This window comes from Otolemur garnettii, unplaced genomic scaffold, assembly GCF_000181295.1.
Source record: "Otolemur garnettii isolate 467f Iridium unplaced genomic scaffold, OtoGar3 scaffold00020, whole genome shotgun sequence".
NCBI classification, from domain to species: Eukaryota; Metazoa; Chordata; class Mammalia; order Primates; family Galagidae; genus Otolemur; species Otolemur garnettii.
The window spans coordinates 20,270,270-20,297,959 of record NW_003852415.1 but is presented as its reverse complement, the minus strand read 5'-3'; the positions used below and the strand labels follow the sequence as shown (position 1 = coordinate 20,297,959).

The 27,690-nt window shown below is 48.3% G+C and overlaps 1 protein-coding gene across 3 annotated transcripts; it reads left to right on the top strand.

Moving 5' to 3' along the window:
• Positions 1-953: 953 nt before the first annotated feature.
• SERPINA1 (serpin family A member 1) lies at positions 954-10,934 on the top strand. 3 transcript variants are annotated; one of them, XM_003787012.3, is made up of 5 exons: positions 954-1,066; positions 6,064-6,707; positions 8,117-8,387; positions 9,626-9,773; positions 10,636-10,934. In XM_003787012.3, the coding sequence occupies exons 2-5, from the start codon at positions 6,068-6,070 to the stop codon at positions 10,825-10,827; spliced, it is 1,251 nt and encodes a 416-aa protein (XP_003787060.1). In that variant the 5' UTR covers positions 954-1,066; positions 6,064-6,067; the 3' UTR covers positions 10,828-10,934. The 3 variants fall into 3 exon arrangements, with proteins under 3 accessions (XP_003787060.1, XP_023367307.1, XP_023367306.1); XM_023511539.1 differs by lacking the exon at positions 954-1,066 and adding an exon at positions 2,971-3,007; XM_023511538.1 differs by lacking the exon at positions 954-1,066 and adding an exon at positions 5,040-5,151.
• Positions 10,935-27,690: the final 16,756 nt, after the last annotated feature.

Below are 27,690 nucleotides of genomic sequence, written 5' to 3'. Positions count from 1 at the left end.
ACAGCGGGAAATGCCACCTGATTTAGGTTTTTTAAAAGATGGCAATGGAGTGATATCCTACTGGACTTGACCCTGTGTCATCCTTCCCCTCAACCTCCAGCAGTCCCCAAAGGCTTGTGACTATCCCAGTGCAGGGGCTTTGTTCCTGAGGAAATTCTAAGTGATATATGGATCACCCTGATCTACTGGGAGTCAGAAGCAGGCCAGAGGTTGACCAAAAATCGACCATTCTCCTGCTCAAAGGAGCCCTGAGAGCAGGCTGAACAGAGGGCTTACAGAGCCAGTCAAGAGCCTACTGTGTGCCAGACCTTCCCCCAGGATGCTTTGTTTATCCTGACAGCCATGCTTGGAGATGGAACTTCCAGCCACCTAGGGTGCAGGTGAAAACACCTATCCTGGTTCAGAGAGGTGAAGCAGCTTGCCTGAGGTGGATGGCACAGCTCCTGTTTAAAGATGTCCTCTCCAGCCCCTAGCCTGTCCCACGGCCAACTGTGCCACCCCGACATGGCTATGACTGCCTCCGTCATGCCCCACTTTCCCACTGGGGAAATCAAGTGGGGTTTTGTATCTGAGACTGGCATGCTGACTTTGGATGAGCAGCCTCTGCTCTGGGCCTCAGTTTCCTCATTTGTCAGACAGGTTCATAACCCGCTCTGGACCCCCAGGACAATGAGCTTGCTACTCGCAGAGCAGCCACTGAGGCTTTCCCGGAGACAGTATGGGGCCAGGAAAGTGGTACTGGCCCAAGGACAATATGACTCATGACACCCCCACCTTGGACACAAGACACTGGTTTATGAGGCAGGAACAAAGACTCCCTTTGGTGTGAGGAGCAGAGGCTGTGTGTGGCCCAGACACAGAGTGTGGGGCTGTGTAGGCGGGCCACTCAGGACCCGGCCAATGGACTTAGCTCCTGTTTGCTCCCTGATAACTGGGTGACCTTGGTTAATATTCACCAGTAGCTTCCCCCGTCACCCCTGTGTCCACTGCTTAAATACGGACAAGACCAAGGCTCTGTCTCCTCTGCCTTGGTCTCCAGCGCCAGCCCGGGGACAGGAAATCAATCGTAAGTAAGCCTTTCACAGAAGAGGCTCCAGAGGGGCCCCCAGTCCCTGCACCACCCTGGCAGGAGCTGGCTTGGGGTGGAGGAGGGTGTGGAGGGTCTTCCCCTGGGATGCTGGGAAGATGCAGGGGGCTGCATCATCATAGTAACAGTGCCCCTGAAGGTTGTTTCCTGATTTCTGAGCCTGCCTGGTGCCTCTTCAGTACCTCCCAGTGAATCAGCTGGCCCTTGTAAGCAGAGCTGGACAAGGGTGTCTGGCTCCACAGCTCTGGCACCGCAGGAGGGGCACGAGGGAAGATAGGTAACAGCAATGATAACAGCAGTGGATTCTTTCTGTCTGCTCTCGCCCATGTCTACCCACGGGTCTTTCTGTCAGTTGCGCCTTCTAAACCTCACACTTCCCTGCTGCCTGGGTGCATAGATTTCCCTCCTCCACAGACGAAGAAGTCAAAGCCCAGAGAGGAGCAGAGAAATGCATGCCCACATGTCCCATTCTCTCCAGACATGCCCAGAAGCAGGACCATGACAGGCCTCCTCCCCCGGCATAGTGGACCCTTGGGCACTCCTGGTGCCAGGTGAGGGGCAGGAAGGCCCTGTGAGGTGCACCATCTGTGGGATTCCAGCTGATCTTCTTGAGTAATCACTTTAGGCCAGGCCCCACCTAAGCCCAGTGTATATGTAAATGCATCTGATGCTCACGTCAACCCTCTGAGGTGGTTACTATGGTTATTCCCATTTTACAGATGAGGAGGTAGGGAACAGGGAGGGTCATAACTTTCCCAGAATCACACACCCTCCAGGAGTCAAACTTAGGCACCTGATTCCAGACTCCATGATCCTGACCCAGGCCCTAGGATCCTGGCCCTGGAGCTGCCATATTTCTCTCAAGTCTCAGGCACCAGCTGGGAAGAGGAAACCTGGGCTGGCCTTGAGGACTCTCTGACGCTTGGGTAGCACTTAACCTCTCTGTCCTCTTGGGAAAAACTAGATAACCTTTGCCCTCACCTATCCCCACCTGACACCTTGACCTCTGGAGTGTTGAAAGAATATGAGTTTTCAAATTCTGTTTTTGGAGATGAGGGCTACAAAGATAACCAAGGCCAAGGTGGCCAGATTCCCATATAACACCTCCAAAAGTGCCACTTCTTGCAAGTATTTAATTTGCACAATAGCTCTATGAGGAAGTGCTTTATCATCTTCAGGAAACTGAGGTCCAGAAAGGTTAAGTAATTTTTCTAAGGTCACACAGAAGTTGAACTCGAGCAATCTGGCCTCAGAGCTTTTAATTTTAGCCACAAAGCAATGCTGCCCCTCTGCACTTAGCCAGGCCATCTCTGAAGTTTTCTGTTTCAAGTCTTCTGTCTTCAGCTTTGTACATAGAAAAAGATTAAGCGTCAGGTTCTGGGATCAAAGTGTCTAGAATTAAATCCAGACTCTGTGGTTTTCAGTAAGTTATTTATCCTCATTGGGTCTCAATTTTCCCATCTATAAAGTAGAGCTAATAATTTCCATCTCATAAGGTAAGCTTTGAGGGTCGATTAGATGAGACAGTGCATATAAAACACCCGATGTTAAAGGTGACGATGAAGGTCATGAGCATGCCAGTGTGTGCTTCACATGGAGTAAGTCAGCTAACAGGCAATAAACAGATACTTGGAGAATTGAGTATAGAATTTGCCAAACTCAAAGGTTGTTCATTGCTGAGCAAAATCGGTTCTAGGGAATGTAGCAGCTGGCTAGAAAGAAATCTGCTGCTCTCAGACATGAGCACATCCCATGTGCAGGTATAGAGATGGCTTCTACACCTGGGAGTGGGAAGGGGCCCACTCACCCATTATCTTGTTTATTTCTCATCCCTGTCTTTCAAAGGATTCTTTTCTCCATTGTACAGACAGGAAGCTGAGGCTCAAAGAGCTGAAGTCATTTGCCCAAGGCTACCTGCCAGTAAGTGCCTGGCCTGGTCACGCCCAGGTTTATTTAGTGCTTATTTCATCATGGTGTTTGACCTTATGCCACATTCTCTTCTCTGGACCTGGCCATGCTCCCTGGGTCATTAATTTTATGCTCTGAGTGGAAATGGTGTGAGATTAGGTAGAGGTGTCTCACTTCTTTCTTCCCTGTCTCACAAAGACTGCTCTCACCTCCCCAGGACTCCAGAGATGTCACCATGAGATCTTCATTTTTCTGGTTTAAAGCTTGGCTACTGTGACCACTTGCCATCCCTTTCTCACCTCTACTTGGCTTCTCCAGGACTAGCCTTTGGGAGTGTGGGCTGCTGCCTTTGACAGAAGGGCAAGAAGAGGTCTTGGGCCCTTAAGCTACAAGGAACAACAAATTAGGAGGCAAAATGAACCCAACAGGACACTAGGGACCAATATCACGGCCCAGTTCTGACATGCATAGAGTCTGAGACCCAAAGACATGGCTGTCTCAGTTTGCGATTTGAGTTGTGAGAAAACCAAGTCATGTTTCAACTTTGTCACTGATTCGCTGTGTGGTCTTGGCAAGGCCCTGACCCTCAGATCTTCACTGTATACAGAAGAAAACCAGAGTAGGCGATGTGACGTGGGAAGATGGATGGGGGTGGGGAAATGTACTCACCCTCGCTGTCTCTCCTTAGCACCCCTTTCTGCATGAGCCTTGCCACCTCCTTAGAGCCTAGCAGTCCCCAAGTAGGAGGGCACCCCGCCTCACCCCTCCTCATGGGAATCTCAGTCTGTTTTGCTCCACCAAATGCAGATACCCTTCTAATTAAGAGTCATATGTTAGTGCGCAGACAACTTCTGTTAGATTTGCTCCCTGCCCCATTCTGTACAGTGGAGGGGAGTGGGGGAGGCCCCAGGACCAGAGGATGCTTGCTCAAGGCTAGGGCTAGAAGCCACAACCTCTGGACCCACTGTGGTCACTCTGCATACTGTCTCCACCCTGTGGAGGTCAAACTGCCTCTTGATCGCTGCACCCTGCAAAGATGGGGAATTACCATAAACCATGAAGGACTGCACCAAAATCAGCTAGGAAGTAAAAGAGAAATCTAAGGGAGATGGAAACATACAGAACTAATTTTAGCACCATCTTCAGCTCTACCTACACTGGCTGGTTTGAGAAAAATACAAACATGCATTATGTAATGTGTGGTCTATTCTATTTGGCTTATTTGAAGGCATGAAGATTAGAGAAAAAGGTGGCAGAGAGAAAACAGTTTTGTGCTTCACTTTGTTGCCTTATTCGAAAAAAATAACTTTTTTTTTTTTTTTTTGAGACAGTCTCACTATGTTGCCCTTGGCAGAGTGCCGTGGAGTCACAGCTCACAGCAACCTCCAACTCTTGGGCTTAAGCAATTCCCTTTCCTCAGCCTCCCAAGTAATTGGGACTACAGGCGCCTCCCACAATACCAGGCTATTTTTTTTGTTGCAGTTGTTTAGCTGGCCGGGCCAGGTTCGAACCCACCATCCTCAGTATATGTGGCTGGTGCAGTAACCACTGTGCTACAGGTGCCAAGCTGGAAAAAACAACTTTTAAAAGTTCAAAGGGGTAGAAAAAACTCAACATTTCTTATTTCCAAGTTTTTCCCCTGTGTTTTCCTAGCCCCAATTAACAGACACCTTTCTTTTTGTATTTTACTAAGATGATGATTTATGTGACTCTTGGCTGACAGACTCATTCTCCTTGGCTCAGACCTGTTTCCCCACCTGCGAGGACACAGAGCATGCTGAGGGGCAGGTCAGGCTCTGTGCTGCCCTGGACGGCCTGGACTTTGACCACCGTTAGGCAGAGGTTCAGCCCCAGTCCTCGCCACTCGTTGTCATTGTCTCAACCCAGCTGTGGAACACACCTTCCTCCCCAGCCTCTTACCTGAAGACTTGACTTTGCAATGTGTGCCAGCCTCTCCTTCAGAAAAATTGTTCTCTTGGATGACTTTGGTGGAAGCTTCTGTGCTTCCACTTACTTCATTTAATTCTCCCACAAACCTCACTTTGTGTATGAGGCAAAATGGAGACCAGAGAGATTAATGATTTGTTTTAGCTCACACGGCTGGACAGAATAACCAAGCCTGGATTAGAACTGAGGTCTGCCTGGAGTTAAAAGAGGTACTTTTTCACCCCCTCGAACCCCTGCTTTAAAGGAAAGAGGAGCCCCTCTCAAACCCCCAAAGTGAGAGCCCAGAACTAGGAGATGGTTGGTGACCAGGGTGGCAGGTGAGCTGACTGTGAGAACATCAATCCGTTCTTGTGGCTGGGAACACAGAGTCTAGTGGGGACAGCCCACTCTCTCAGGAAAAGCACTGGGTCTGAGGCTCCTTGTGAGTCTGAGTGGGTGAAGCCCCCTCAGCAGGCCTTATTGCATCCCCGCCATGTCCTAGCTGGGCACCGCTGTGAAAGATGCTTTCCGCTCTGCCCTGCCGTTCCCCTGGCTCTTAAACAATGAGATTGGGTGAAATGACTCCAAGGGCTTCCAGCTGGACTGTGATTCTTCATTCTGATCCAGACTGATTCCTGGATAATCGTTAGCAGGTCTATTACTCTTCCTGTGCCCCAATTTCTTCTTTTGCAAAACAGTGGCTGTCCTACTTGCACCTCAGGGTCATTACAGATGTAAGTAGAGCTGCCCAGAGCATGGACCTAGGACCTAGACATGTGATTCTAGTTCTGCTACTTGACTTGCTTGGTGACATTGGACAGCTAACTTAACCACTCTGGGCTTTGGTCTCCTGGTTTGTAAATGGAGAACAGGAATATTACTACCTGCGAGGATCGTTAGAAGAGTGAAATGAGCTAATATATGTGAGTGCTTAGGACAGTGCTTGGCATATGGTAAACACCACTGACATTTGTGCTAACATTCTGATTCTTTCAGTGGTGGTGATACAGACAGCGCTTGGCACAGGCTGGGCACTTAATAGAAATAAACCATGGCTGCTTTTTACATGGTGTTAATCCCTGGTTATTGGGAGTCATCATATGTCCTGACTTGGGTCCTGGCATCCCTTTTCTGTCTTGCAGAACAATGACATCTTCTGTCTCATGGGGCCTCCTCCTGCTGGCAGGCCTGTGTCTCTGGGCTCCCAGCTTCCTAGCTCAGGATCCCCAGGGGGACACTTCCCAGGATACATCCAAACATGAGCATAACCTCCCAGCCTGCCACCAGATTGCTCCCAACCTGGCAGAGTTCGCCTTGAGCCTGTACCGCCATTTGGCCCATCAGTCCAACACCACCAACATCTTCTTCTCCCCAATGAGTGTTGCTACAGCCTTTGCCATGCTCTCTCTGGGAGCCAAGGCTGACACTCACACCCAGATGCTGGAGGGCCTGCATTTCAACCTCACAACAACACATGAGGATGAGATCCATGAAGGCTTCCGGGAACTCCTCCATACCCTCAACCAGCCAGACAACCAGCTCCAGCTGACCACCGGCAATGGTCTATTCATCAGCCAGGGTCTGAAGCTAGTGGCAAAGTTTTTGGAGGATGTCAAAAAGATGTACCACTCAGAAGCCTTCTCAGTCAATTTCCAAGACACTGAAGAGGCCAAGAAACAGATCAACAGTTATGTGGAGAAGGGTACCCAAGGAAAAATTGTGGATTTGGTCAAAGAACTTGACAAAGACACAGCTTTGGCCCTGGTGAATTACATTTTCTTTAAAGGTAAGGTTGCACAAAGGAACCAGCCTGAGCTGGTTGCCATGGAAACACCCCAAAATAATTCTCAATCAATTCATAAACTTCCTTTGGCAATGCATTTCAGGCTATGGCAATGCATTGCAGAACAGGTTCTTCAGTTTTCTACACACCAAACATGAAAATATTTTCCATCATTGAATGAGTTTGGGGAATAATGGATTCAATAGTCAAAATTATCGATGTCTCTGTAGAAGTTTTCAGAGCCTTTAGTGTCCTTATGTTTACTACAAATGTAGAAATGCAGAATATGTAATGCTACCCAAACTATAGAGTCAGAAGAACAAATTGTAGCACACAGCATAAAGGAAATAGGCTCATGGAACACACTTTGGACAACTCCAGAATCTTGGAAGGAGTGTCTTCTTTGCAGTCTGAAACACCTGGGTTCAAATCCTAACTCTGCCACTAAGTGGCTTTTGAGAAGAGACAAGCCATTTTACCTCTTCAAGGTACTATTTTCCTATCTTATCATGGGCAAAATAATACCTAGCTTTCAGGATTTTGTAACATTAAATGAGTTACAAAGAACATAGGAAAGCGTGTGGCACAGAGTAGTTGATCAACCATCTTGCCTTCCTGCCAGAGGGATTAAACTTCAGAATGCTTTGGGTCCCCGGGGCCTAACTTCCACTATCCCATGGAAATAGCATAGAGGCCACCTGTTGGAGTCAAGGCCAGGGGCTGCTCCTTGTACTGCATAGCTCCCTTGTTCATCAGGCAGAATAATGCAGTGGGAAGTGCCCTGGCTGGAGTCAGCACAGGTCCAGCTCAGCTGTGGCCTTAGAGCAGACCCTGTGCCCTCTGCAGCCCTGTTCTCCTCCTCCAGTCCCATGAGAAAGTTGGGGTTAGGGGTCTCTGAGCCCCATGCCTCCTCTGACTCAATGGTGAAGTTCTCTTGACACAACAAAGGAAGGCTTCCCGGTCATGTGCATTCTGCATGTCAGTCCAAGAAATACTCCCAGGCACGGGAACCAGAATGTTTGCCCTAAATGACAGCTGAAGTGCCAATTAACCAGGAGCAGAGAGCTCCAGTCTGGTGGTACCCTATATGACCAAAGCCCCAAATTTTCCTTTCTAACCCCCAAGCCACCCTCAAATAATCATATAATTCTAACAAATATGCTTAATAGGTACAGCCAGCATGGCCTCTCTTAGCATCTGCGAAATAGAAATTCTGGCTCTTCCCCTAGTCTGGAATTATCTTCACAAAATCCTTTTTAGCAGCCTGGACCATTGGTTTCAGCCTCTTTCTCAGATGAAGATGAAGAAGCTGAAGCTCGGGTAGATATCTCCCTAGGGTAGGATATTTACCCTGCTGAACTTATCAGACTTTCCCCCACCCCTGGCTGACATTCATCCTCCCTACTCTCCAGGCAAATGGGAGAAACCCTTCGAAGCTGAGCTCACCACAGAAGAGGACTTCCATGTGGATGAGACGACAACAGTGAAGGTGCCCATGATGAATCGCCTGGGCATGTTTAACACCCACTACTGTGAGATGCTCTCCAGCTGGGTGCTGATGATGGACTACGTGGGCAATGCCACCGCCATCTTCTTCTTGCCCGATGAGGGGAAATTACAGCACCTGGAAGACAAACTCACCAAGGAAGTTGTGACCAAGTTCCTGGACAACAGACAAAGAAGGTAATTCCCCAGCTGGGGCTGGCCCAATTCACGTCTAGACATCTGAACCACATCAGCACTGAGGCACATCAGGATCACCCAGAGGGCTGGGGAGGGTGGGCCCAACATCCCTTAGTGACTGCTGCTGTACGTAATCTTGTTCTTCCACACAGGAGCCACCTTGAGTTCAGAGAGCACCAGCAGACTCTGTGAAAGGGATAGTACCTAAGGGTAGACACCGTGCCTTCCCACTACCAGTGCCCAGGGCAGGGATAGCAATGCCAAAACATGTTCTTACAGAACCAAGAATTAAAAGATAGGCCTCCTACTAGAGGCAGCAGTGGAGTGTGGAGTTCAGGGTAAAATGTCCCTGGGTGGACAGAGGAAGAGCTTGCGTGGACAAGGCCCAGGAAAGCAAGGGACAGAACTGGGACATCCAGGACATGTTTGCAGAATACTCCAGTTCATCAGTGTGGTTGGGTTGGGTGCCTAATAGTAAATAATACTGAGCATGCACCACCAATTAGTGTATGCTTGTGCATTTGTAAATATACCCATGCCCTGCTGACCCAGTTTCTTATGCACATGCTAAAACAAATATGAAAATACAAATAGTATCTGTTTAATAATACAAATAGTTTGAATGCCTCTGCTCCCTGCCAGCACCCTCCTGACATCCCTGCCCCAGGGATTGAGAAGAGAGAAAGAGGCAGGGAAATCAGAACTACTCACTGAAAGCCCTGGTATAGTCTACTGGCTCATGTCAGAAACTTCTTGGGTTGACACTTTTTCCCCAAGGAACACAACAGCTGAGCATTCATCCTGGTGTAGTCACTCTCCTTTCATTCACTGAATGAATGTCACTCGGCACCTGCTCTGGTGACCCACATTCCCCTGGGTGTCAGGCCCTGGGGATACTCCAGGCTTGGTGTCAGGGTGACCAAAGGCTACAGAGCAGGATGAGATCTGCTTCAAGGACATACAGGATCTTCCTGGAGGGCTTCTCAGAGGAGGTGGCATTGCAGAAGCTGTCAGAACAAGATGATCCCTTTGATGTTCATGTTCTCTGACCTCATGTGTAGAGGAGCTAAAGCTAGAACAAACCAAGGACAACTTCCCAGCGTGGAGTCAGGGGAAAGAGAGGATCCAGTACAAAGTGGGAGAAACAGTCAGAAAAGAAAACACTTTACTATGTGGTGGGTCCCAGAAGAACAAGAGAGATGCTGTGAAACTCTTCCATCTTCTTCTGTGCTTGATAGGTCTGCCAATGTATATCTCCCCAAACTGTCCATTTCTGGAACCTACGATATGAAGAAAGTACTGAGTGAACTGGGCATGACTAAGCTCTTCAGCAATGGGGCTGACCTTTCAGGGGTCACTGAGGAGGTACCCCTGAAGCTCTCCAAGGTGAGGTCACCCTGGTGATGGTGTTGTCCCCTGGTGTCTATAGTGCATAAGAGGATGGAGCGGGGTTGGGCATAGTTCTGTCCCGAGGAAAGGGCCCAGGGACACAAATACTGTTGCAGGCTGAGCTGAGTATGCCCCAGATTCACTGCTATGGGGTGTGGTCAGGTGGCTGAACTGAGCATGTGGCCTCCTGTGCTGCTGTCATTTTAGAGACTTCCCTGGAGTTCATGCCTCTGACCCTTGGTCTCATCTTTGCCCAGGACTTTCTAAACTTTGGGCTTCAATATATTTATGTACACAGAAACAGGCTCAGGGATTTCAAAGGACTTTCTAGCCTTTTCCGTCTGTGAGAATTAGACTTCCTAGTAAATTATCAATTTGGAGTTGATGAATAATTTCAGCTAAAAATGCCGCTTATTCGGGCAAATAAGAGGGAAACAAAGAACAGGTGCAGTTCCATTCGGGGCTGCATATGATGCACCTGTTTATAGAGTAAGCTCTGTCAAGGTCACTATCAAGTCCTGTCCATAAGGACCTAAAATAGTATACCAGAGATGAGAGACCTGTGGAGGGAGACAGTGAGAGTGAGATCTATCTTCCCCCCTTCTGAGTTTTGTTGTATCCCAAGGAGGGTAAGGGAGATAGGTCCGAGAGGAAGAGGGAAGGGGAGCGGGAGCCTTGAGGGAAAGAGAAGGGCCTTGTGTGACCAGCAGGGGAGGGTGTAGACATGGTAGGAGCCTCTAGGTGGAGAAAAGGTCAAGTGAGCCCTTCTAGGACAATGCTCCCCACAGGGTTCTTGCTGCCAGGCTTGGGATTGGGTAGGGCACAGCCTCAGAACCACCTCTGCTTCTCTCCCCTCCAGGCTGTACATAAGGCTGTACTGACCCTCGACGAGAAAGGGACAGAAGCTGCTGGGGCCACATTTATGGAAGCTATACCTATGTCCATTCCCCCTGATGTCAAGTTAAACAGGCCCTTTGTCTTCTTGATTTATTATGAAATCACCAAGAGTCCCCTCTTTGTGGGAAAAATAGTAAATCCCACCCAAAAATAACTGCATCTCTGGCTTCAGCCTCTCCTTTCCAGGCCAGGCCAGGGCAGGCCCCTGCCTCGACGACATTAAAGAAGGGCTGAGTTGGCCGACCTGTGTGTGACTGAAAACCCCCCAGTTGTCTGAGTCTTCCTTTGTACACTGAGGCTGCATGTGGGACCCAGGTCACAGCACCCTCTCTGGGGTCTGCTGTCATGGAGCACCTGGGCTGGGCAGGCACATGCTGGGCACAGAAGAAGGTGGCTGGACCCAACCTTGCAGGTGCAGGGCCCTTCCACTTGTGGAAGAGCTCCAGAATGTCCTGCCATGTCTGGGAACTCCAAGGAGGGCCTCACTCAGGTCAGACACCAGCCTGCAGCCCCAGGACCATCCAGTGTCTTCACATCCTCCTCTGACCCTCCCTCCCCACTGTTCACTGCCCACATCCGGAGCCCCTCAGGTTGTTAGGTCTTGCCATGTCAACCCCTAGGTTGTTACCTGGGGCTCCCAGAGCTGTAGGCTCACATCCTGGCAGTGAGCGGCAGCATCTTTAGCAACAGAAGGAAGAGATCATGTCTTCTTCTTGTTCCACTTGACCAGGCTTGGGCCCTACATCTCTCATGGTATTCCTTAAAAGCAGCTGAGGTAGATTTTTCCTGGGCCATTTCTCCATGGGGCTGGACCAGGACACCCACCTCTGTCCTTTTGGTTTCATTGCTCCCCCAGAAATCTTGAAGCATTTCCTTTTAAAAGCAGGTCCCTTTTTCCAAGGTCAAGAGGAAGATCTCTGGGTCTTAGTTTCTATCTGCTCCTCACACTCCATCTGGCCCAACCAAATCACTTATTCTACATTCTCTTCTCCTTCCTAATTACATGGCCATGGCCCTGTCGATGGCTCTGGAAGATCATTAACAGGATTCTTCAGCACCCATAGACCCTCTTGCCCACCTCATAATCCTCTCCTGGGGCCACGTGAAGCCTGGCATCTTCCTGCCCTGGCTCTCCCCATGGCTTTCAGAGGTCAACCACAGTGCCGGTGGCATGGCAGGAGGTTATTTCCCATCTTCCAAAGTCCTTCAGATGGCTGCAGCAGCAAGGGAGACCCCTGGGCCTCCAGCTGAAGGCATCTGCTCCCCCTGCCCCGGCTGTCTCTACTAGAAATAGTCTTGTCCCATTCCACACCAATGTAGAAATCACCATCTAACCACACACAACCTGAAGCACTGGGTTGAGTTATATGAAATTGTTATTATCATAGTTCAAATGGTGAAATACTAGTAATTTGACATGACTCAGTCTTGTCAATGGGTACCAGCTGTGTTCCACGTAAGTGTTGTGTTCTCTGGAGGTTACTCACTTAGACGTCTTCACCTTCCACACATACATGAGTGGTACCATCCGCCTCGAGCACAGAGAATGATGCCAGACCTGAGGGGCTGAAGACGTGGACTCAAGTTCAGATTGTGCCACTACCCAGCTGTGTGATGGTACTGAAGTTACCAAACCTCTCTGAGCCTGTTTCCTCATCATTTATACTAAATGCTACCTCTGAGTTGGCATGAGGCTCAAATCAGATGAGACAACTTTTATAGCTTCTGAGCAGAGTAATATACGAGATTGCATTTCTGCATCTCTGAGCTCCTTCTATGAATCTGACACCCCGGGAAATGTTTTCCCAGCATTTTCTCATTTAATCATCATAGCAGCACCTTGATGCTGTGAGTAGATCTGCTGTGCTCTTATATGTCAAATCCACAGGTGAGGATACTGAGGCTCAGAGACGCTACCGGTCTGCCACCATGTCTAGCTAGTAAGTAGAAGACCCAGCTTCATGGGCTCTATTTTTCCTTCACACTGCACCATCTCACTCCAATGCTCCCCTTCAGGGCCCACACTGGATTTATGCAGAGCTAATTCCTCCTTAAACCATAAGGATTGCTGGTGGCCTCCTGCTCATGAGAACCATAACTTGTGCCCAATGTGGGAGCAGCCACTCTGTTGAAGCTCATTTCACTCATGCTCAAACAACTCATAGCCCTAAGCAAAAACCTGCATGACTCCACATTATTCTCAACATTGGCATTCTGCAGGCGAGGAGGGGCTGAACCAAAGGCAGACTGGACTCCCTGAAAGTGCAGGGGAGGGAAAGAGGCTGAGGGCTCACCTTAGACACTGTCATTGTGCTTTCAAGAGTTATCTGTCCCAAATGAGTCAGGAGTCTAGCCGGGAGAGACTGAATTCAAATCAGCTTCCAGTCCCAGAGGGACTTCACTGGCACCTGTGGGAACCAAAGGGCTCTGGGTAGACAGACCATCAGGACAACCTTGCCACGAGGAAGAGAAACGTATGCCACAAGTCATGGGCAGGACATCCAAAAGTTCTCACCTTGCCTTATTCTCAAGAGCTTTTACAAATTTATTACTTGTTTGATCTGATCCTCAAAACAGGTCTTAAAGGACACAGGCTGGGAATCATTAACCCACTGTACAGATGGGAAAATTGAGGCCAAACAGGTTATGTGGCCTGTCCACTGTAGAAGGCAGGTCTTCTCACTCTTGGGGCTGGCTACTGCCAACTGCACACACTTCTTTAGTGCATATGGAATCATAGTTAAGAACTCTAGCCTCTAGCCCACCTGCTCTGCCCGAGCTCCAGGTGAAGGCAGAGTAGCCAAGACTTCTGGGGTGTTCTGGGTCAGTTTTCTTTTAAAGGTAGAACCCCCACTCTGCTCTGAAACAGATGAGAGGGAAACACAGAAAACAGGATGCTAGCTCAGCCAGGGACCTCAGAGTCACAACAGGGACCTCAGAGTCACCTCACCTAGCAGTTTGCCAGGGAGAGAACAAACAAATTAGACTTTAAGCCTAAATAAATGAAACTTTGACTTGCAGTGCCAGCTCTGCCCAACAGGTGGCTCCAGGGAAAGTGAGGACCATAGACATGGTGCTGCTGTGTCCTGCTGATGTCAGCTGAGTTAGAAATGTGGCCTTAAGTGATCCTTCTGTCTCAGCCTCCCAAAATGCTGGGATTGCAGGCGTAAGCTACAGTACAATGACCAGCCTTCTGGGTCAGTTCTAAAAGGATGGTCCTGGGTGGAGATGTCAGAGAAAGGCATTCTCACTGGAGCTAACTCCTTCCCAGCAGGGACACAGGCAGCAACCCAGAATGGCAGGAGACTTGACAGTATCACAAGGGACAGACTAGGAGAGAGCAGGCTGTGTGAGCTTGCAGAGGTCCCACAGCTTCTTTATGCTGCAGTTTCCTCATAGGCAAAAGGTGAATAAAAGATGAGGTCTCAATGAAAGGCTTATTTCTCTAAAGTTCTTTGTCCTGTCATGCCAACCAGAAATCTTCCTCCATCCTAGGTGCTGGTCAAAGAGAGGCCTGGCTTTGATGTCACATTGCAGAAGGTTATGAAGCTGTCTAACTCAGGGATCAGTATTTGGAAGCCCGAGTTCCAACAGGCATAACCCACATGCTCTAATGTCAGAAACAAACAAACAAACAAACAAACAAAATACATCTTATTTATTTGTCCTTTCTCTCAAATGGCTGGCACTGAGCAGGGCAGAGGGGGCTGGTTATCCAAGCTCCAAAAATGCTAATAGCAGGCACTCAAACGGTAGCAAGACTTTACTGAGAACTATTTTTGGTATTTAGTATCATGCTGCCTACTGAAATTGTTTTATCTGGAATGATAAAAGGATCTAGAGTCAGAATCTCCGGAGCAGGGAAGTGAGGAGATGAAGCCCCATCAGCCTGGTTGCTGTGTCACAGGATGGGCAGACCCTCTCTGTTTGTCCCATGCAGGACATGTGGAGTGGAAGAGAAATTGACCCTGGCTGGATTATACCTTAAATGGGGAGCTTCTTGGTTACTACAGCTGTGCCTAGCCCATCCTAATTCATACAACCAGAAACCATGAAATGCAGCAAAAAAATCTTCACCTAACAAGCAAACCTGGAAAGATGATTAAGATCTGAAAAGCACAGTGAAGGCCGAAGGAAACTCGCATGAGGGGGCCACGTTAGAAAGTTCCTGTTATAAGGTGCTCAGCACAGGCCAGGTGGGAAGTCAGCCCAGATGCTGGGAAACTTTAGGAATTCCGGCCCTGAGTCACCTGGGAGAGGATACAGCACATCAGGCCAGTGAGGGGACACCCCCACCCCCTAAAGTGGCATGACCAATAATTTCCAAGAGTATTTGCTCTCAGGAGTCAAAGCTCCTTTTCCAAAATCCAAGAGCTCATTATACGAGATTATCTGGGAACAACAGATTGGAGCTAACAGAATTCTTTTAAAGTTCCACTGGGCTTCTCTAACAGAGAAGACAGAGGACAAACAAGGTCAGCAATGTGTGTTAAGTAAAATGCATTTTTTTCTTTCAGCAGCAGTTGATACGCTCAGAATATGTTCTGAGATTGATCACCATATGTCTTTTAGTTCTAAGTTGACTTTCAGCATTAAAATGTCCGGATGAAACTGCTAAGGACAATGGGAAAGAATAGGAATCCCAGCTGCACCTTCTCTGCCGCGGCCGTCCTGAGCAGGCGGTTGGATCTCTCTGTTTCTCAGCTTCGTCAACTGCAAAGCCGAGAAAATAAGACTTAGCATGGAGGTTTATTTTACAGATTAATTACAGAGTGTCACACTAAAAAGCTGCTGATACTTAGCTGACCACCAAATAATTAAGACTGTGAACTCCAGAAGTATTACTTTTGAGGGCAGGTGGCATGGCTGGCTTCCCTGTCTCTTGATACACCAGCAGAAAATCAACAGAGGAATGAATTACTCATCTTCACACATTTGTTACTGATGACTATGAGCTGGAATACTTTCCTAGCTCTCTCATTAATATGCTGCTTAATCCTGGGGACCTCCCCTCTCCTCCTGGAGCCTCAGTTTCCTCACCAGCAAAATGTGAACACTGAGGCCCTCGAGTCCTGACATTCTACAGAGAGTTGAGGGCATCAGGCTGGCCCCAGGCCATCCTCCCCCATGTGCTCTGGGCCATCTCCTGAGCTGAAGTCAGGGGACACACAGGGAAAAGGGTTCAGTCGGCTCTTAAAATCACCCCACAAGTCAGGACTATGTGTAGAGACAATGGCCACAAGAAGCTGAGCTGAGCCCTATATCAGTTCCCTGTGGCTGCTATCACAAATTATCCCATGCTTCGTGGTTTTAAATAGAAATGTATTCTCTTACAGTTTTGGAGGCCAGAAGTTCAGAAGCAGTATCACTGGGACAAATTCAGTGCCCTAGGGTAGAGGCCATTGCACCCTCTTCCAACCTGCGATGGTGGCTAGCATCACTTGGCATGTGTCCATTCCTGCAAACTCAGCCTCAGTGGCCACATGGCCTCCTCTTCCTCACCTGCATCAAATTTCTGCCTGCCTCTGACTCGTGAGGCAACTTGCAATAGTACTTAGAACTTACCCAGATAACCTGCCCATATCCAGGCCCTGAACTTAACCACATCTGCAAAGACTCTTCTTCTACACATGGTAACATTGACAGGCTCTGGGGGCCAGGACAGACACATAGCTTTGGGAACTGTTACTGAACCTTGGTGTTCATGGGCCTAAACTAAGAGGGAACCTCAATATGCGTGTGTTTGTGTATGTGCATCTAAGTCTGCGGGTCTCTGTGATTCTATGCGTCTCCATGGTTTTTTGTATGTCTGTGTGTGCTTGTGTGCATGTAACTATGTGTGTCTTTGTGTAGCCAGGTGTATCTGTCCTCATGTCTTCATGTGCTGTATGTCTGTGTGTGTGTGTGTGTGTGTGTGTCTGTGCCTGTGAGTTTCTATGTCTGTGCGTGTGTGTGTTACACAGAATGGAAGCAGATGTTAAATATGTGGGATTTTAACCCTTTTGTTCTCCAACAAAGACCCCACCACCACCACTGGAACAGGGAGAATTAGTCCTTTTGGTCATACCAAAGACACCGTGGGTGGCACCTGGCCCTTGGCTATTATCTCCCTAAGTGTTGGGACAAATGGGCTATTGAGCCTGAACAACACAGATTCCAGCCCCTGGAACAGGGTGTTGGGGGAAGTAGCCCAGCGACATAGTCAGGCACACTGCGAAGCTCTCGGCAGGTGGGAATGCATAGATTGCTCTCAACGCCTCACTGAGGTGCACATCCAGGAGAGAGAAAAGCATTGACCTTGGATGGCCGTGGGGCTGCCTTCCACTCACCCCTCCAGATGGCCCTGTCCCAGCCAGTTCTCTGGGCTAAGCTGGGTCAGGGAACAATAGTGAGGCCCTCAGATGACATCAGCCACATTAGAGACAAACACCTGGCCAGGATCAGGTGGCTCTCCAGGCTTGTGTCCAGGACAGGGAGTTCCTGACCACATAAAGACTGAGCCTATGAGAAGGTCCCCTTAGATTGGCCTGTAAGTGTGAGAAGCCCTGACAGTGAGCGTGAGACAGCCTGTGCTGCCAGTCCAGCCCAGCGAGCCTCTCAGTGGAGTCCATACTTTCTGCTTAGTAAGTGTAATACTTCTCCCTCAGCCTCCTCCTGAGCTCACAGCCCTCACTGCCTAGATTCTTGCCTCTACTTGACACAGGAGTAAACAAAGGCACACAGAGTCTCAGCACTTCTTGGCAAGAGCCAGGATGTGAACCTCGGCAGCCGAGCGTTGTCTGTCCTGCTTGGCAGGGTGAGCTAGGTGGACAGAATCGCATCACTCAGAAAGCTCCCAGCACATAGTAGGTCTCCATAAACAGTAAGTGCTGGTGGCTAGGATCTGTTCTGGTAACATTTCCCTCCATCTCCTGCCCTCCCTAGGCTTGAACTGAACCCATAGCTTCCTGGTCATCACTTGTGTCTCCTCCCCACATCTGCAGAGGGCAGGAAAGAGTCAGCCTTGGGACAGCCTCCTTGTTCACCAAAAGGCTCCTCCGCCCATGTTCCCTCTTCATTGCTCAGCTCCTTTCAAATCTTAGCCTGAGCCAGAGTCTGAGAACTTGGCAGACTCTATGGCCCACCCCCTAAGAGAGCCAGCAGAGAAGAGGGTACCCTTTTAGATCTGGGCCCTTGTCCATATTCCAGAGGATGGGCTTGTCCTGTTCTCTTCTGCTCTCTGGGCCCTACCTTCTTGCTCCAGGGGCCTCTTCTCTGATCTCTCAGTTAAAACATATGGTTGGAAAGGGGGACATGTAGTCATTAGCTCCTCTGATGATCTGGTGATATTTTCATCACCTACTTTCTCTATATATCTGGCTCAGGGCCCTTTCATCTCTTGGCCCTATTCATCCTGAAGCCTTCAAGTTTGCAAAACCCAGCACCTACTTCCCCAGAGACCTGCCTCTCAGGTCTCTTTTACTTTCAGGTATATTTCACATAATTCTCCCAAGACTTCCATTCCAAAGATTAGCTTTGGAGAGTGAAAATATTTTTTATGGGTCACATAATTGGTAAGTGATAAAGCCTGAATAAGAACCCAGGCCTATTGTCACCGACTCCACCCCCAACCCTCACATTTTGCTGGAGAGACAGGCATGTCCATGTCCCCAGTGAGTGCACTGCTCAGAGCTGAAAACAGGTGGTGACCAGGATGGGACCCTGAGCTGACGCTGGGGAGCTTGGCACATGGGTACAGTAAGGACCCCAGATGCAGCGTTGGGCAGGTCTAGGAAAGGCTCTTGGTGCTGGGGCTTCCAATGACTTCTTATTGGACACAGTCCCTGATTCCCATGACAGTCATTATAAATATCTGTATGTGGCATTAACTATGTGGGCCTTCTGGTATCACCATGACAGTGAGGAGATGGGCTATGGTCTCCTGAAGGCCTTGTGGAAATACTGGGGATCCCTAAACAGAACACCCACCACAGAATAGTAGGCATTTCACACTGCCTGAGCTCAGGGAACACTTTGCCATCAATAAGGGAAATCCAGTTGGGCCTCACTGTCCAAACCCACTCTGAAGAGAGGGAAGCTTCTTCAAGACGACCAGACTGTTCAAAGTCCCACTGTAGGGCTCTCCAAGGGAAACTTAGCAAGGCCCGGAGATATTTTCACCACTATCCCTGTAGTTGGGAGAGTTGCCTCAGGACTATAGTTTTAATTAAGATGCTGTTCAACATCCTACAATGCAACGGAGAGCCCCCACAGCAAAGCATTTTCCAGCCCAACATTCCATACTGCCAGCAGGAGGAGCTCTGATGTTCCTGTGGCCAACCCTGAGAAGTATCCAAAGTGCCAAGTTTAGCGGCGGCAATGCTGAAGGTGATGGCCCTGGCCATACGCAGAGTACCCAGACAAGGTTGGTGACCTGTCTTCTCCCAGGTCTGCTTAATGAGCTGTGTGGCCTTGAGCAAGTAACTCTGAACAGTACCTTCCCCATCCTACAAAGTGGAGATAACAAAACACCTTGAGATCAAAGGTAAGGTAATGTCCACGATTGCATCTAGGAAGAGGGTGCTGCATGAGCAGCATTCCCCAAGCCAAGAATGCCACAGGACTCAGACCGTTCAGACAGTAATCAAATTCAGACTCCACTGTCTCACACATTGAGGGCTCTCACTAAGGGAGGTGCATGAAGTGTGTGCGATATGGGGAGAGTCTAGGCAGGAACCAGGCAGGCTGGGTTTGATCACAGCACACTATGCTCTGTCTGTGTGTCATGGCACAACATCCTGCCCAGTCATGGCAGCAGCTTCTCAGTCATTAAATAATGGAGGGCAGTATTGCTGTGATGGATGGATGTCATTCCTGATCCTGACCTAACCCACTTCCTTGAAACCCTGGGCAAGTCTCTTATGAATCCTGTGTCTCGGTTTCCTCCTTTGTAAAATGGGGCTGTAGTGCTTGCACCTCCAGGTCATTGCAAACATAAATGGAGCTGTTGAAAGCATAGACCCAGGACTTCACCTGCAAGGGTAGATGATTCTGGTTCTGTTACTTTCCATGATGCTGACCTTGAACACGTGCCTTCACCTCTCTATGCTTTGGTCTCCTTGTGAGCAAATAAAGGATGGTAGCATTACCACCCCGTAGGAATGCTACAAGAAAGCAGTGAATTTCTTATAATAATAGGAGGGAGACGTTATTGCAGTGCATGGCCTACAGTCAGCACCTTGTGCACTTTTGCTATCTTTCTGATTCTTCAGTAATGATGGTGTAGTAAAGTGTCTGGCACAGGCTGGGCACGGGGCGGGGGGGAGTCTTTAATAACCCATGGTTGCTTTTACCTGGTGTTTATCAGTTGTCAGTGGAAGTCACCAAGTCACCCGACTCAGGACCTGTTACTGCACCTCTGTCTTACAGGACAATGCCATCCTCTGTGTCATGCATGAGGCATCCTCCTGCTGGCAGGCCTGTGCTGGCTGGTCTGCATCCTCCAAGCTGAAGGTCCCCAGAGAGACACTACTTCAGAGATGCATGTATGCTGCCATGACCACAAGGACCTGGGGCTCCCTGCCCTCCAGTCTCCCACAATACTGCAGACTTTGCCTTTGGTTTGTATGAAGATATAGCCAGTCTTTGAAAAACCACCAACATCCATCTCCCCACTGAGCATTGCTGCAACCTTTGCGGTGCTCTCCCAGGCAACTAAGGCTGATGCTCACAGATCCTGGAGTGCCTGAATTTCAACCTCCCAGAGACACCTGAGTCTTAGATCCACAAATGCTTCCAGCATGCTCTCTCTACCCTTTACAGGCTGGACAACCTCCAGCTGATCACGGTAATAGCCTTTCATCAAAGAGAATCTAAAGCTAGTGGAGAAGGTTTGAGAAGCTGTCAAGAAGCTATACAACTCAGATACCATCTCCATCAACTTCAGGAACTTCAAAGAGGCCAAGGAACAGATTTACAATTAAATGGAGAAGAGAATGCCCTCCCCCAATAGTGAATTTTCTCAAAGATTTTTTTAAAAGGGCATCACTCTTGCCCTGGTGAATTACATTTTCTTTCATGGTAAGGTAGTACCACCAGCCTGAGCCGTTTGCACTGAAATAATCCAAACATATTCTCAAACTACTAGTAGTTAAACTTTTCTGGACAAGGCAGTATAGGATATGGCAAGAGCTCTAATATGGGCTCTGCAACTTTCCACACACAAACTATAAAATTCTTTCCATAACCAAATAAGACTGAAGAATGATGAATTCAAGAAAGGCAAATCATCATCTTCCCTGCAGGACTTGTTAGAGCCTTACCCTAACGTTTATCGGAAATCCCTACCAGGAACAGGACAAACTATGTAATGCTTCCCAAACTATAGGGCCAGAAAAGCATACTGTAGCACAATGTAAGAAGGGAATAGTGTCATGGCCACCTTTGGTCTCATGGAAGGAGTGTCAGCTTTGTGCCCTCAGCAGCCCTGATCTCCTTGCCCTCTGAATTCAAACATTACCCCTGCCATTTTATCCCTTTGAGATGCTATTTCCCTACTTCATGGACAAAATAGTACCGTAGTTGTCAGGCTTTTGTGACGTTAAACTAGTTACAAAGAATGTGGGAATGTGTGTGGCACACAGTAGATCAGCCATCTTGTATCTCAGCTGCCTTACTGCTGGAGTAGTTAAAATGTCAAGACCTTGGGGTCTATCTAACCCAGCTTCCACTGTCCCATGGAAGTAGCCAGGGGGATGCCAGTGAGAGTCAAGGCCAAGGGCTGCTCCCTGAATTTCCTAGCTCCCTTGCTCATGAAGCAAAGGAGTACAGTGGGGAGTGCCCTGGCTATAGTCAGCACAGGTCCAACTCAGCTGTGGCCTTAGGGCAGGCCCCATGTCCTCTGCAGCCCTGGACTCCTTTCCTGTTCAGTGAGAAATTTGAGCTTGGGGGCTGTGAGGCATCTGCCTAACTCTGACTGCCTTGATGATGAAGTTCTCTTGGCCACCTACCTCTTCATCCCACATGTATGACCAGGAAGAATTCTTAGGAATAGCAACTAGAATGCTTTCCTTGGAAACTAACTGAAATGCCCATCTCCATGAAACAGAAAGCCTCCAGAAAAAGATGACAAGATTTAGTCTAGGGGTTTCCGATTTTTTTCATTACTTTCATTAACTATCCCCAGGCCATTATCAAATAAACATAAAGTCTAACTACAAACATGTCCTCTATCGAGTCAGGATCTTGCCAATTAGCTGGAGCATATAGAAATTCTGAATCCTCTGCCTCTATCTTCAGATTATTTTCACAAAAGCCCTTCAGTAGTCTGATGGTTTCCTTTTGATCTCATTTTACAGATGATGAAGCTGAGACAGAGAGAATTGTTCCACCACTGGGGCTTAGGGATCTTGAATTTGCCATTTACCTAAACTTTCACCTCTCTAGGAAAATGGAAAGGTAAATTCAAGGTTGGGCCCAATTAGGGAAGAGGACTTCCATGCAGATGACAAGACCAGCCTCAGGTTGCCCCTGATAAACTACCTGGGCAGATTTCACAATCTCCAAGATAAAGGATTGCCCAGCAGGGTGCTGGTACAGCACTATGTGGGGAATGCCACAGCATTCTTCTTCCTGCCTGACCCAGGGAAAATGCCATACTGTGTTTCCCTGAAAATAAGACCTACCCCAAAAATAAGCCCTAGCAGGATTTCTATGCATTTGTTAAATATAAGCTTTACCCTGATAGTAAGACCTAGTGATGGGCATGGCTATGCAGTGTATCTGCATAGCCACGCCATGTATTTTGGCGCGGAGAGGAAGACATCCCCTGAAAATAAGCCCTAGTGTGTCTTCTTGAGAAAAAATAAATATAAGACAGTGTCCTATTTTCAGGGAAACATGGCACCTTGATAACATCCTAGAAGTCATTGACATAAGGTGACTCCCAGCCCAAGGGCTCACCTAGAAGCTGCCCAGACCTCTTAGCCTTGTCAGGACTTAGGAATATCATCAAGGACAGGCCAGAATGGAGAGAGGGTGGACCCCACATCCTTAGAGTCACAGCAACTATGCAAGATGTTGTGATTCCAGAAGCCACTAGTCTGTTGAGGCTGCATAAGCCAGGCTCCATGAGAAGGACAGAACCCAAGAATGAGAAGACAAAGGTCCAGCCCCTGGGGGCATCTCAACCATCACCGACACCATCCCTTCCCACTGTCCAGTGCCTAGGGTAGGGACAGCACAGATAGCATGTGTTTTAGGAAAACCAAGTATGAAGAGAAGGACTTCCAATCAAAGGAAGCAATGGAGTGTGGAGTTCAGAATAGAATGTCCCTGGGTGGGCAGGGGAAGAGCTTGTATGGGTAAGGCCCAGAAAAGCAAAGGCCAGAGTCTGAACATCTAGGATGTGTTTTCAGAATATTCCAGTTTCTCTGTCACTTCCATCAGTGTGGTTTGGTTAGGTGGCCAGTAGTAAATGATACTGAGCACACGCCACCAATTAGTGTATGCTTGTGTATTTGTAAATATCCCAATGCCCTGCTGACCCAGTTTATCATATAGAAGGTAAAACAAATATGAAAATACAAATAGTATCTGGTCAATAGTACAAATAGCAGTTTGAATGCCTCTGCCCCCCCTGCCAGCATCCTTCTGAGGCCTATGCCCCAGGCTGTTGAGAAGAGAGAAAGAGGCAGGGGAGACTGGAACTGCTCACAGAAAGCCCCAGTGCAGTCTGCTGGCTCATGTCAGACACTTATTGGATCATTGTTCTTTTTATCAGTAAAACAACAGCTGACCATTCATCCTGGTGTGGTCACTCTTCTTTCACTGAATGAAGGTCACTCACACCTGCCTCCATGAGTCATGTTCCCCTGAGCATCAGGCCTGGGGATACTCTAGACTGGTGGTCAGCATGACCAAAGGGTACAGATAGAATGACACATGCTTTGAGGAGCATACCTAGGATCTGTCTGGATGGCTTTATAGAGAAGGTGGGATTTCAGAAGCGACCAAAATAAGATAATTCCAGTGATGCCAACATTCTCTGACTCCATGTGTAGAGGAGCTAAAAGTAGAACAAACCAAGGCCAACTTCCAATCTTGGAGTGTGGAGGTAGGTGGGGACCAGGCTCAAAGAGGGAAAAACAGAAAGAAAAACTTTTACAGGGTTGGGTAGCAGAAGAATAGGAGAAGTGCTGTGGAACACCTTTGTTTTCTTTCTTACTTGACAGGTCTGTCGATTTCTATGTTCTCAAATTGACTGTTTCTGGAATCTATGATCTGAATGCAATCTGAGTAAACTAGGCATCACCAATGTCTTCAGCAGTGGGATTGTCCTCTCAAGGGTCCCTGAGGAGGCACTGCTGAAGCTCGCCAAGGCAAGGTACCCCAAACACCATGTTGTCCCCTAGTGTCTATCAGCTGGGAAGAATGTGATAGGGTAGGCACAGTTCTGTACTGAGGCTGAGGAAAGGACCAAGGAACACACATGCTGACAAAGACTGAGCCAAGCATACTGTTGATTCACTGAGATGGGGCATGGTCAGATTGCTGAGCTGGGCACAGGGCCTCCTGTGCTGCTGGCAACTTATGGACCCACCCTGAGGTATGTCACATCTTTGCTCAGGAGCCTTCCAAACTTTGGGCCTCAATTTACAATGTACCCATATTTACACAGAAAGACTTAGGCTCAAGGATTTCAAAGAGCTTTCTGGCCTTTTCAATCTGTGACATTGAAGCTATTGGTGAATCACCAATTCTATAGTAGGGCATAATTTTACTTTAAGATTCCACCTAGACAAAGAAGGGGGAGGGCACAGAACAACTGCAACTCATTTTTAGGCTTCATATTGTTTGTTTGTATGATCATAGAATAAGCCCAGTAAAGGTCACTATCAGTGTCTTTGTCCCCAAGGAGTTAAAATCAAATACTAGAAATGAGAGACCTGAGGAGGCAGACATGGAGAGCAAGCTGATCTTCCTCCTCTGAGTTTGGCTGTATCCCAAGGAAGGAAGAGGATGTATGTCAGGAAAGGAGAGGGAAGGGAGCTGGATGAATCAGTCAGAGCATTGAGGGAAAGACAAGGACCTTGTGTGACGAGGAGGGGAGAGCATAAATGGGGGCAGGAGCATCCCGGTGGAGAAAGGCTCAAGTGTGCACTCCCAGGATGAGGCTCTTGCTACCTTGGGCACAGCACAACTTCAGAACCATCTCTGCTTCTCTCCCCTCAGGACTTGCATGTGGCTGTGCTGACTGGCAATTAGCAAAGGACAGGGAGCCACTGGGGCCCCCAGTTTGAAAGAGAGGGAGTGGGCTAAGTACCAGATTATCATATTCAGCAAGCCCTTCCTAGTCATCATTAAGAGTAACACCAACATTCCCCTTCTTGTGGAGAGAGTGGTGAATCCCACTGAAAGATGAGTGCTTCTCAGTCCTCATCCCCACCCCAGGCCTTGATGACATTAGAGAAAAACTGAGCTTGTCCAGACTGCAAACCCCTCCCCTTATGGCTGAGTGTCCCTTTACTTACTGAGGCCGCATGTAGGACCCAGGTCATAATACCCTCCCTGGGGTATGCCAAGTTATCCTCATGTAGCACCTGGGCTGAGTAGGTATATATTGAGCACACTGGAAGATGGCTGGACCCATCTTTGCAGGTGCAAAGCCCATCTGCTTGTGGAAGAGCTATCCTTTCATGTGTGGGAATTCCAAGGAGGGCCTTGCCCAGCTCAGGCACCAACCTATGGCCCCAGGACCACCCAATATCCGACATCATTCTCTGACCCTTCCTCCCCTCTGCTCACTGTCCACATCCAGAACCCTTCTCCTTGCCATGGCCAGCCATGCCAAGGGCTACCTGCTTACACCAAGGCACTGAGCTGCAGCTTTTCCAGCAACAGAAGGGAGACACCGCACAGATAGTGTGAACTCCAAAATCATTCATTTGGGGTGGATGGCATGGCCAGCTTCACATGTCTCTTGATATACTGGGTAGAAAATAAATTGAGGAATAATTTATGGATCTTCATACATTTTTATCAATGACCATGAGCTGAGTATCCAAATACCTAGGATTGTTTTCCAGATTTACTGCTAGCTTTCTACTTGACATAGAGGATATTCTCTCCCCTCCTGAAGCCTCAATTTTCTCACCAGCAAAATGTGATCATTGAGGCCCTTGAGTTCTGACTTTATATAGGCATCTTAGGGTACTAGGTTGGTCCCATCTTGTTCTTCTTCATGAGCTCTGTGCCCATCTTCTGAACTGGAGGCAGGGGACATGCAGGGATAATGGCTCATTTTATTCCCTCATCAGGGAATTAAAATGCCTGACTAGAAGCAGTCTGCCAGCATGCTGCTGCCAAGGAAAGAAGAGAAAAACTCAGGCAGCTGCCTACTCACAAATCACTCTTCTGAAGCAACACTGCGAAATCTCAGAGACGCAATGTAGGACACTCAGTGTGGGAAAAAGGGGTGACAGGCAATATATAAAAGATCAAATAAAACATGGGGGAAAATATTAGAACAGAGCACTAGAGGCTTGTGCTCACCCTCTGGCTCTCTGTGAGTTGTGAGATGGCTCCCTCCATTGCCACAGACCTCTATCTAGTTGGATTGGGGTCCTGCCTGGAGCCTGTGCAGAGTCATTACACTGGACAACAGGAGCACAGCAGGATGGCTGAGCTCTCAGTGTGTGATACCAGGTCCATACCAGACTGGGGAGGGAGTGGACTAACTTTGGCTTTCCTAGCCACACTACATGACTACAAACCAAGCACTTCCCCCCTTCAGCACAATGGCATTGGAGCACAGAAATTGACGGGGCAAGGCAAGCTGCAACCTGTGAGGCTTTGGGCAACTGCAGCAGCAGGTCCTGGATGGAGCAAAAAGAACTCTCTTATCCAACCTTTGTCCACCTGACTCAGCATCCACAGGGCCCAAGCCTATGGAAGAGCCTGCCACAGGCTTGGCCAGACTCTGCCTTCCAGACCTCAACTGCTTTTTGGCTGCTTGGTCCTGACCCCAACCTCCAAGATCACAGATCAGCCCTGCTGTCTACATGGCCCTACTTCTGGTTCAGAGGCCTTGCTCAGAAACCCTGCTTCAGGCTCCTTCCTAGTCCAGGCTCTAAGGCTCTCATGCCAGAGCCTGGGCTCTGCCTCTGTTCTTCCGAGCTCCCACCAGACCTGAAACACTACCCCCAAGACTCCTATGCTACATCTGGATCCACGACCCCTCCTCAGACTCTCCACCACCACCACTACAGGGCCAGAGGAACTGCCCCAAAATCCAATGCCCCACCAGAGGTCCCTAACCTTGAGCTGCCAGTATGCCACAAACTGGTTTGATCAAATGTCCACAGCTTGGGAACATATGACACCTGCTTATATAGACTCACCCAGCTGCTCCTGTCATCTCTATGGTGAGACCATGGGTAGAGCAATCCCTACAATACCAGCCTCAGTAAAGAGGGTTTTTCCCAGCTCCCAATTAGAACATCCTTTAACTATCTGGTGAACAACCCAATACCCAACACCATCAATATTCAGCACAGCCTTGGGCAGAAGCAATTACAAATCAGCTGCATTACAGGTTTCTAGTGCACATGTCTTTCCTTTGTCATATCAACATTCCGGAGTAGAGAAAGAAAAGCACCATATGTGGTCCATCTCTTCTTCTAATAAACAGGAGAGTTCTGAGCCAAGAACAGGTGCTCGGAAAACCTATTACCTCTGAGTTGAGAAAAGGTTTCAGATGAGAAGAAAACGGCAAAAGGATTCTGGCAACATCAAAAATCATATCAGATTGACAATCCCAAAAGATCATAATGGAGCTAGAGCAGTGAACTCCAAATAAAAGGAAATTGTTGAAATGCCAGAAATGGGATTCAAAATATGGATGGCAAGTAAGATGAAGGGAATTGGAGATCAAGTTCAAAACCTATAAAAATAAGCCCAAAAATTTTCAGGAAATTAATGAAAAACAACACTGAAGAACTAGATAATGAAAGAAGGATATCATAAAACTTAAAGAAAT

Bases quoted from the DNA above. Each gene is read 5' to 3' on its own strand.
- SERPINA1 (XM_003787012.3), top strand. From the start codon at position 6,068: ATGACATCTTCTGTCTCATGGGGCCTCCTCCTGCTGGCAGGCCTGTGT. The intron at 8,388-9,625 runs GTAATTCCCCAG...TGTGCTTGATAG, and splicing joins CTGGACAACAGACAAAGAAG to GTCTGCCAATGTATATCTCC. The intron at 9,774-10,635 runs GTGAGGTCACCC...TCTCCCCTCCAG, and splicing joins TACCCCTGAAGCTCTCCAAG to GCTGTACATAAGGCTGTACT.